The sequence below is a fragment of the Natrix helvetica genome (genome assembly GCF_964273705.1).
Source record: "Natrix helvetica genome assembly, chromosome: 5".
In the NCBI taxonomy this organism is placed as follows: domain Eukaryota; kingdom Metazoa; phylum Chordata; class Lepidosauria; order Squamata; family Natricidae; genus Natrix; species Natrix helvetica.
In genome coordinates, this window is record NC_138551.1 from 42,787,304 (window position 1) to 42,797,608 (window position 10,305).

The following is a 10,305-nucleotide window of genomic DNA, read 5'->3' on the forward strand; positions in this document are numbered from 1 at the left end:
GACAATATGGAATTTCTTGACATTGTGGAAATGTGGACATAGAAACAATTTATAATTAAAGGGTACTAAAAGAAGAGGGATGAACTATATTGAAAAAGATGGTCCAGAATTTAAGATTATTTTCTTTGCAACTCAAAATACTCATTGCTTCCATTATTGTAATCTTCATGCCTGAAAGATGACCTTTCCATTTTAAAAGTAAATTATTTATGGAAAAAAGCCCAGTATCCATTTCAGGTTATGTAAGTAAAGTTAGATAGCTATATAAAGTACAGACTAATATCTGTTTATATTTTGGGCTGTATAAGGTCCTTTTGCAGAATATTCCTAAAAAAATGACAAGAGCTACCCTTATGTCTCGTATCATTATTATTATCATTTCTAAAATTCCAGAAGAGGAGTTGAGTGCAAGGAATTGCAAAGAAAGTCATCCAGCCTTGATTGAAAAGAAAAACTGAGCATAACTCTATACAATGAAATGCCAGTAGTGTAAAGCAGCAGCTTGAAATTAAATGGAAGATGAGCCAGCTGGTTGAGAGGGTATGCTTAGGAATTTAGTTCAGGAAAGTTTTCCGTTAGATATCACCTGATACCATTTATCAAATGCTATGTTATCTTCACTGGTATATCTTTTGTTTTTCTTTTTCCATCAAGTCTGAAGAACTTGAGACAAATTTTGAATACGAATCAACCTAAAGAAAAAAATAATAAGTACAAAAGGCTTGTCACTATATCTATAGCTTCTTGTAGGTTTTCTAAATGAAGGCTTCGAATTTAACCATCCATCCCTCAAAATTGTTACGGGTATTAGTGTCAAAGGCTGAGGTATATGACAGTATTTGCCATCTTCACATATTTAAGTGAAAGATATATCCTCAGTATAATGAAGCTGCATTTACTCATTCAAAATCCAGCATTACAAGAAATAAAAACACCCAGTGTAGTTCAAACTTAAATGGAAAGCATATATAAATTGTGATGTATGGGAATTTAAAACTGAACCAGAGAACTGTTTGGTTTTTTCTTTCTTTCACACTGCTGACTTCAGAGGCAATATCTTAATTGGTTAACTCAATTTCCTAGCTCTGACCTCACAGGAGGCTTTGGTTTAAGACCTACTGAAACGTTTGGGGCATTATGTGACGAAAAAAGGAATGCTTAAGCTTGTTCATGTTCCAGCAGATTGGCTTGCTAAAGTGACTGTTCCATGTAAATTGAACTGAAGTTGCCCATTTAAAGTTGCATATGGCAATCTAAGCATAGTGTCTTACATTCGCTTGCAGCCCATATCAAATATTTATCCCCATCCAAGATGGATGATGGTCCTCTAGGAATAATGTATAAAATCTGGAGGAGTTGAGAGTATTGTCTTAAGATGCCATCCTTTCTTTGGTCTATATTGGGACTTTTAGGGTTGACATCTTTCTATTGGATGATTAGACCTATCATTCGAACTTTGTAAGAGATGCTGGTGTTTATTATGAATGGCTTTAGGAGGTTGTTCTTGTTTTGTGGAATTTGTACCCTAACCTGCAGATCTTTAGCAATTCAAACTATTTTCTAAAAGCAGCCTTACTTGATCATATTTGTACATTGTTGTTGGCTGGTTTCAAAGAAAATACAGGAAATCATCAATTAGATGTTATTTGGTTGAATGCAAGGATTCCAGATGAATACTCTAACTTCAGACAGGACTGTTTTAACTGTAACATAAAGCAAAGGGTTTCTGAAACATTGCTGCAGTATGGGATTCCTTAGGAAGGTAACGAGGAAATTATGCTACAGAGAGATTGGTGTTAATATGCTCCATGATTTATTACAAAAAAATGTTGACCTGCAAATTTGTATCCAATTTGCCCAGCTGAAGGAAGAGCTATCCCATAAAGAGCAAAGTCATAGCAGAGAATTGGAAGGAATGAGGCTTGAGGTTACCCAACTAACACGGGAGCTGCATCAATGTGAAATCACAATTGCTTCTTCTTTGGGTTCTACTTTAAGCTTAGAGCAACAACTAAAAATAGAGAATGAAAAAGCGGAGCAAAAGACAATAGAGCACAAGGTAAAATAATTGAATTTTACAATATTTTATAATATAGTATTACAACTTGTTCAATTAAAAACAGTAATGTGAGACTTGTTTTCTTTGATTCCCTTGTTGTACACTGTTATTCTTTTTGGTAATACTTGTTCAAATTTAAATATAATTAGTAGTAACTTCAGAATATACAAATTTGGCTTCTCATATTTGAAATAATTTATGATACTGAAGTCCACATGGCTTGGTAAGAAGTGTATAGCCAAGGGACTATTTATTTCCTGCACCTAATCTATACTAACAATTAAAAAAAATTAAATTTATCTCTTAAGGCTGTTCTGTCTCAGTTGGAAGCCCTCAGACAAGAAAATCACCATCTGTCAGAAAAGCTGCAGAAGGTAGAATATATTTTGATTGAGCTGATGCATTGAGTTGCTTAAGTGGTTTGTTATATAGACAAGTATTAGATTTATGCATTTATATATAATTGAAGCTGCTTAGATATCTTTTCCCCAAAAAACAAAGTACTGTGTGAAATTACTGTAGAGAGTAATAGTCAGGTGAAAATTTGATTAGGAATTTTTTTTCTCAATATATTCTACAGAGTATGATTTTTTAAAAAAAAGTAAATAAAGTATTATTTTATTTAATATGACCGCTAGATGTCAGTGCAAGTTCATAATCTCAGTGCTGCCCTCTTGATCTCTGTATAAAGAGAGGACAATTTTTAAAGAGACTCCATATGAGAATGAGCCCTTACGAATGTTTTATATTTGGCATAAAATGAAACTAGGCTTAGCTTTTTTTGTATCAAATAAAAATATATACATTTACAAAATTAATAACTATACAAGGATTTTTTTTGGAAAATTCATAATGAACTATTTGAATTTGATTTAAAAAATTGCAGTTCTTGCAAATTAATTTTAATGAGTTAGGGTGCATAAACTAACTTCAATAATTTTAATCATTTACCCATATAACCATGAAGAAACAAAATGGAAAAGACAATTAAGAAATTCTTTTGCTCAAGGCAAGCAGTTATAAGTTATGTCCTAATTTGTGTTTATGTTTGGCTTTGTCCATAATAAGATTTTTAGATTCATTGCAGTCATTATTGTTTATTTAAGTTTTATATGGAACAAAAATGTACTAACCATACAGCAACTTGTGCTAAATGGCATATTAGGAGATTTTGAGTAACCTCAGTAACCAGAGAGCAGTCTCAATGTTTTGGATCTGAATTATGAAGCTATATACATTGATTTGTGAGTAATCCACTAAGTGGGTTTGAACTTTATATTCATTTGAGATGAATAAGGGAAACTTTTGGTCTGTAGATTTGATTAAGTCAGATGATGATTCACACATTTTGTGATTGACTTAATTTCCAATAGGGTTCTTTCTTAATAAAAGACTTGGAAATTTCTTAAATTTCTAAAACAGAAAAATAACTTCAGAAGCAACTGAGTTTCATTAAACAAAAAATTTTCTTTCTTAACATGTTTCTATCATTTTAAGGCAAAAAGTACTTCCTTTGCGGAATTCCAGGAAACTTACAACAAGGTTTTAAATCAAGTGGAACTTCAGAATAAGCAGCTACAGAAAGAATTAGCAGAAGCTAGAACTAATTTGGAAGCTTCATCTTGGGCTTCTCAGAGCAAATATGACAATATTGTGCAGCAATTGCAGCATCAGGTGACTGAGATAACAAATGCAGAAAACAAGTAAGAATTTATATGATTTTAAAAATGAAGTACTTCAAAAACTTTTTATAATTTCTAGTCATTTCCCATATTTTATTAAACGTAAATGAGATTTGATTAATTTTTCCCCACATTGTTGCAAAACAGAAAGAACATTGAAAAGAGAAAAGAGAGTTATCTTTTTCTGTTTTGTAAAAGACAGTTTCATGTGCTAGAACAGGGGTGGCGAACACGCGGCTCGCGAGCCGCATGCGGCTTGTGGCCAAAATAAATGAGGCTCTTTGCCTCTTACCATTATTTAGTTTACTGTGGCTCGGATTGCGCGCTAAACCCGGAAGTACGGTCGACGCGACGACGCTTGCCTGCACTCCACCAGCTCTCCACCAGTACTTCCGGGTTTATCTCAACAGCGCCCTCTGCTGCGCCCAAAAAAATAATGCTTCAAAGTCTAGCACAGTTGCTGCAGGATTCCGGTGAGGTTCTAATGATTGCTCAAATTAATAATAATGGTTGCATATTGAAGCTCTGGGTTCAGGAGCAGCAGAGTTTTAAATAGGAGAAAACATTTAATTGAATTTCCATGGTTAGTATATTTCCCAAAATTCTACGAGTGTTTTTCTCATAGCCTGTAATTGTAATAGATATCAAAGATAATCCAAACTCATATATATATTATAATACAAGCTCTGGGTTCAGGAGCAGCAGAGTTTTAAATAGGAGAAAACATTTAATTGAATTTCCATGGTTAGTATATTTCCCAAAATTCTACGAGTGTTTTTCTCACAGCCTGTAATTGTAATAGATATCAAAGATAATCCAAACTCATATATATATTATAATACATATATTAGGTTAAAGCAGTGCTTCTCAATTATTTTCTGTCATGCCCCCCCTAGGAAGAAGAAAAGATTTCGCACCCCCCCCCGCGCGACTGTAAATAGTATCATTTGTCTAGTATCATAGCACACCGGTCTTTCCTCATCTCCCACCGTAGTCACATGCTTTCTTTCCTCTTTCCCTCTTACTTGTCTATCCTTCCTTCCACCCTCCCTTCCTCCTTCCCTTCCTTCCTGCCTCCCTTCCAGTTCCCTCCTTCCTCTTTCCCCCTGCCTGCCTGCCTTCTTTCCCTCCTGCTTATCTATGCTTCCTTCCTTCCTTGCACCTCCCTCCCTTCTGCCTGCCTGCCTTCTTTCCTCTTTCCCTATCCTCCTATTCTTCCTTTCTCCCTCCCTCCTTCCCTGCCTCCCTTCCAGTTCCCTGCTTCCTCTTTCCTCCTGCCTGCCTGCCTTCTTTCCCTCCTGCTTATCTATGCTTCCTTCCTTCCTTGCACCTCCCTCCCTTCTGCCTGCCTGCCTTCTTTCCTCTTTCCCTATCCTCCTATCCTTCCTTTCTCCCTCCCTCCTTCCCTGCCTCCCTTCCAATTCCCTCCTTCCTCTTTCCTCCTGCCTGCCTGCCTTCTTTCCCTCCTGCTTATCTATGCTTCCTTCCTTCCTTGCACCTCCCTCCCTTCTGCCTGCCTGCCTTCTTTCCTCTTTCCCTATCCTCCTATCCTTCCTTTCTCCCTCCCTCCTTCCCTGCCTCCCTTCCAGTTCCATTCTTCCCTCCTTCCTTCTGCCTCCTTCCTGCCTGCTTGCCTTTTTTCCTCTTTCCCTCCGGCGTGTCTGCTTTTCTTTCCTTCCTTCCACCACCCTTCTGCCCTCCTGCTTTCTTTCCCTCTTGCTTGTCTATCCTTACTCCCTCCTCCCCTCCTCCCCTCCCTCCCTGCCAGCAGCTCCTCCAGCATCCCAGCTGGAAGCAGCAGCACAACAGTCGCCGTTACCAGGGGCGAAGGGGTGGCGGTGGCAAGATCGGGCGACCGCCGTCCCTTTGTCCCTTCCCCAACAGCGGCTGTTGCGCTTCTGCTTCCAGACGGAATGCTGGCGGTGGAGCTGCTGGCGGGGAGGCGAGCTACGCGGTGGCGAAGACGGGCGGTCCCATGCTTCCCTCCCTCCCACCCCCGCCCGAGCAGGCTTCTTGCACAGCTCCAGCCCGCGGCTCCAATGAAAATCCACAGTCCGAAGTGCTGCCACTTCCAGGCGGGATATATTATGGCTCGCCCACGCCTTCGCCGCCGTTGCACCCAGATGGAAAGGGAGCCTTCGCGCCCCCCTTTACGGAGCCTCGCGCCCCCCCCAGGGGGGGGCGCCCCACTATTTGAGAACCGCTGGGTTAAAGGAAGATAATATTAGGACCAGGCTTTACCCATGTATAGGTTGTACTCGATTTACAATCACAATCTCGTCACTGAGCAAAGCAGTCATTAAGCGAGATATGTGACTGCTTTGTTTAATGACTGCAAGTGTGGCATTCCTGGTTGTGGTCATCAAGTAATCTTGTAGGTTGTTAGGTGGACAGAGATTCCACTTATTTATGGATTTAAAAGTTATACAGCAGCTCTAATGGGTTTATAAAAATTTATAACAAAAAACACCTGACTGAGCATGTTATATTATGTGTTTAATATATTATTGTTAAAATTATATGCTTTTGTGTGAGTGTTTGTCTGTTTTGGCAGGTCACTGCGTGATGTGGCTCTTTGTTGAATTTAACATGCTATTTCTAATAAATTTACAGGAGGATGCAAGATCTGAAGTACAAACATGAGGAAGAAATGAAAGCACTTCAAGCTAAATATGACAGGACTGTTCAACATTATGAAGAAGAACTCCAGAGAGCAAAACAGTTTCCACCCAGAATGCTTCCTGTTTCTAGTACAGCTGCTGGACTACCCCATAGAACAAACAGTATCGAATCTTTGCCTTATGAATCTCTTGGGAGATCAGACATTTTGCTCTGTGAAGACCCAGAATTTTCTTACATGGTATCAAGAGAGAGCGAGAAAGACTTTTTACCTTTGGTAAGCATAATAAAAGACTGTAAGGAATATACTATTTTCTGATACCATAAACTGTGAGGCTCTGCATTCATGTCAGTATGTCCTCTTTGAAATATTTTCACTCACTAATGCTATGATACTTCCTTTTCAATCTACATTGACTGGAACAAGAAATAATAAAAAAGAACTCTAAACTCCCAATTCCCAACTATAATAAGTGGAAACTGTTCTCTAAATGCTGAGAACAATGCTTGTAAATCTGGTGCTACTTTGCTATTAACTTTGAATTTAGCAGAAAATATGGGACAGAACAAATTGCTGGAAAAGGGACTGCTGGAATGAGGGCTAAACGTGATAGGTATAGAGTGCTTTAACTGTTGTTGGTATGTTAGTTTGTGAGAAGCAAATTCATATGCAAAAATGCATAGAATATAAATATTTATAAAAACTTAAAAATGTAACCTTTTGCCTAAATGTACTTTTTGAAGGATTAATTATAAATTACTAGTAAGATTTTTGAATATTTAGTATTCAGTTTTCAAAGGTCATTTGGTTGCTGAGGAATGCCAGTATTTTGGGGGGGACTGTTAAAGGCTTGAAGATGAATCTTCTTGAGAGAAGTCAGTCATATATTTCACGGAGACTTTCAGCTCTAGGAGTAGGTATCCAAATTAGACCTAGATGACTTAAAAGCCAAATGATAGTTATCATTTTCAATAAATGTTTTTCAATATGCAACCAAATATTCAATCTTAGTCAAAAAAAATCCAGAGATCATAAATGCAAATAAAGTAGCCATTTACGTGATTTGGCTTTTAAAAAATAGATATATATTTTAAAATATGTAGATATTTATGTATCCAGCTTCTAAATTGGGATTCCATTTGCAGTGAAATTTTTGTATTCAATGCAGAAATGAAGCTTTGCCTTCTGGTTTTCAGTTTATTATACTCTGTATCCAATACTAAGAGCAATGTGCAGAATATAAAATAACAAAACTAAAATGTATACAATGCAATAAAGTATGAACCATATAGTAGTTAGATCAAATGCTTCAAATAAAGTTTAAAGAGGTACATGCAAATTAGCTAATAATTATATGCCTGACATGCTTCACCAAAGTCACTCCTTGTGGTAATGCTTCATAACAATTCCTTTTGGCACTACAAACAGTGCCTCCTAAAATCTTAATTAGTAAGGGTTGACATGCACAGATAGAATAGAATAGAAAAAAAAAGAATAATAACAGAGTTGGCACCCTATAGGTCATCTAGTCTAACTCCCTGCTCGAGCAGCAGACTCTATACCATTTCTGACAAGTGTTTGTCCAGTCTCCTGAATTAATTGCAGTAATCTTGGAGCAAGGTTAATTAGATGTGTATCACAATGACCTAGCTATTCTTTAGAAAGTTCTGGAGCTAGCAAACCAGCTAGAGTTGAAATTACATTGTGAAACTGGTAGTATAGTTCTCCCCCTTTCATTGTTTAAATGGTAAAAATAAGCATTAGATTAAAATTGATTTTTTTGGGGTTCACAGCCTTGTTGAACGTATTTTCTTTTTAGAGTCCTCTGCCTACTGCAAATGTAGATGTGATTGCTGCAAAGTTCCTAGAAGAAGAAGAAGAAAGGTCCCATCATATTTTGGAATGCTTAGATACACATATTGAAGAATTGAAAAAGGAGAGTGAAAGGACAGTACAACAGTTTACACACCAGAAGTAACTTGTGTTTTGGGGTTTGTGAATCGAAGAGCTGCTTCGTTTATGCTGCTTTCTTTAGAGGAAAAAACACAGTTATTGTCCTCTGGAAGTACGTTTCTCTGCTACTTTGTCTTAGGATATTCAGTGGCAGTGAAATCAAAGAAATGAAATTTGTTTGTAGCAAAACACTTTGTCTGATTACAGTTATTGCACTACTACAGAAAACATTTCTAACTAACCTATAGCATTCTGCTCCCCTAAAGTTAAAGAGCAAGCTTCAGGAGTAGATGGTGTTGCTCATCCAAGGAGAATAAATATTTTATGTCTATGCATTAAGAAATAAAATAATGTAGAAACTTATTTTAATATGAATACAAATCATATTGCTTATCATTTGAATATTAACTTTCTATCTATTTCTAAGATGCCATGAAACATAACAAAATGGCTTGAGAAAAGGAGAAAAGAGAATGTCATTTTCTTGTTAATATTCTGTGTGGATTTTAGTTGCCATCAAACATCAGATTAATGGTTTAGTAATGGTCCTTTGTGCACTTTCATAGCTATAGAAAAAATATGGACAAATAACTATGTCATGAAGAGATGTTTTATTATATATGTTGATTCAAAAAGTGAAGTTCAATATAAGTAATAAACACCTATACATGGGAGCAATTTAACTTAAATTACAGCTGTCTTATGAAGTACTGCACAGCTGTTCCTAAGAGCATAAGAACAAATTTGGGAAGCTGGTTGGTATGCCAAACAGCTTTCAAAAATTGTTTAGCTTCAGGAAGAAATGCAGATTTTAAAGCATGTCCTTGGGCAAAAGCTAAGAAACTAAGCATAACCTCTTCTTATTTTTATCCTTTTTAAAAAAAATTACCAGTAAGATACCAAGTTTTCAGTGGCCAGGTGCAACATCTTACTTTCAGTGTAATTTCAAAGAAGTGAAGACTTCTAGATTTTTACTCTTGGATGTTTGAAATGATAACTTCTGATTACGATTATGATTTTAAAAGTGGAACTAGAAAGCTATTAAATATATATTCTCAGTTCATGATCTGCACTGTAATTTCTCCCATGTTTGTGAGCATAATGACATTAGAATCCTTTTTTCTCTGTTGGATAGTAATTTTTGACATTATCTCTTCTGTGGAAAGTGAAGAGTATTTATATCTTTAAAATGTAGCATATTTGGTGGCAATACCTGAGATTATTGAAATACTGCAATGCTAAAGAGATGTTAATAACTCCAAGAGTTTTTCCAGTGCCATTTCTATGTACTTCCATTCTCTTTTCAGTTTTCTAACGCTTCTGTTTTGCTTGCTAAATTTGCTTTTCATGGCTTCATGCCTCTCTTTGCCAACACTTTAGTTTGACACTGATGGACAGTATGAAATTATACTCAGCATGAAGGTATGCCAAAAAAATAACACAAATTTTGATTTATACTGTTCTGCTGGGATGGTAAATAATGGCTGTCAAAGCACACACAGCATTTTCTTGGACATGAAGAACAACTCATTTTCAGTCCAGCAGAATTAATGTGCTCAATGTTTTCTTATATGAGACCACAATGTTGTATTTTCTATAATGATCCCCAAAGAAAGAAAACAAATGCCTATTGCTTCAGTTATCATAGGAGACGCACTCCCTGAAAGGTGGAGATAGACAAAGGTGGTGAAGTGCTCTGTAGATTTATTTACAGTACTGTCTTCTAAACTAATTGTGATTTACTGTGACTTATTTTACATTTTCTTAAAATGTTAAGTGGATGTGTAGATTGACTGGCTTCCTTTTCCTTCTTCCCTGGGACTGAGATGAACACATGGTCCTATTTTCTCTGCTAGATAAGTGAAGAGACATGTGAACAGCTGTGAGATAAGTAAGGAACTGCTGGTGTAGCCTAAAGAAGGCAATTCAATATAGTGAGGAGAGGCAGTGGCGAAAGAAGAAGGAAGCATAATTGCCATTAGGAAAGCCTT

At 36.7% G+C, this 10,305-nt stretch overlaps 1 protein-coding gene across 10 annotated transcripts in view; it reads left to right on the forward strand.

Moving 5' to 3' along the window:
• CEP63 (centrosomal protein 63) overlaps positions 1 to 9,375 on the forward strand; it is a 24,462-nt gene extending 15,087 nt beyond the window's left edge. For all 10 annotated transcript variants that reach the window (XM_081955915.1, XM_081955921.1, XM_081955919.1 and 7 more), the window contains 5 exons: positions 1,862 to 2,059; positions 2,368 to 2,433; positions 3,557 to 3,762; positions 6,355 to 6,637; positions 8,181 to 9,375. In XM_081955915.1, the coding sequence (XP_081812041.1) occupies positions 1,862 to 2,059; positions 2,368 to 2,433; positions 3,557 to 3,762; positions 6,355 to 6,637; positions 8,181 to 8,339 (912 nt within the window). In that variant the 3' untranslated portion in view covers positions 8,340 to 9,375. The remainder of the gene's footprint in view (positions 1 to 1,861; positions 2,060 to 2,367; positions 2,434 to 3,556; positions 3,763 to 6,354; positions 6,638 to 8,180) is intronic.
• Positions 9,376 to 10,305: the final 930 nt, after the last annotated feature.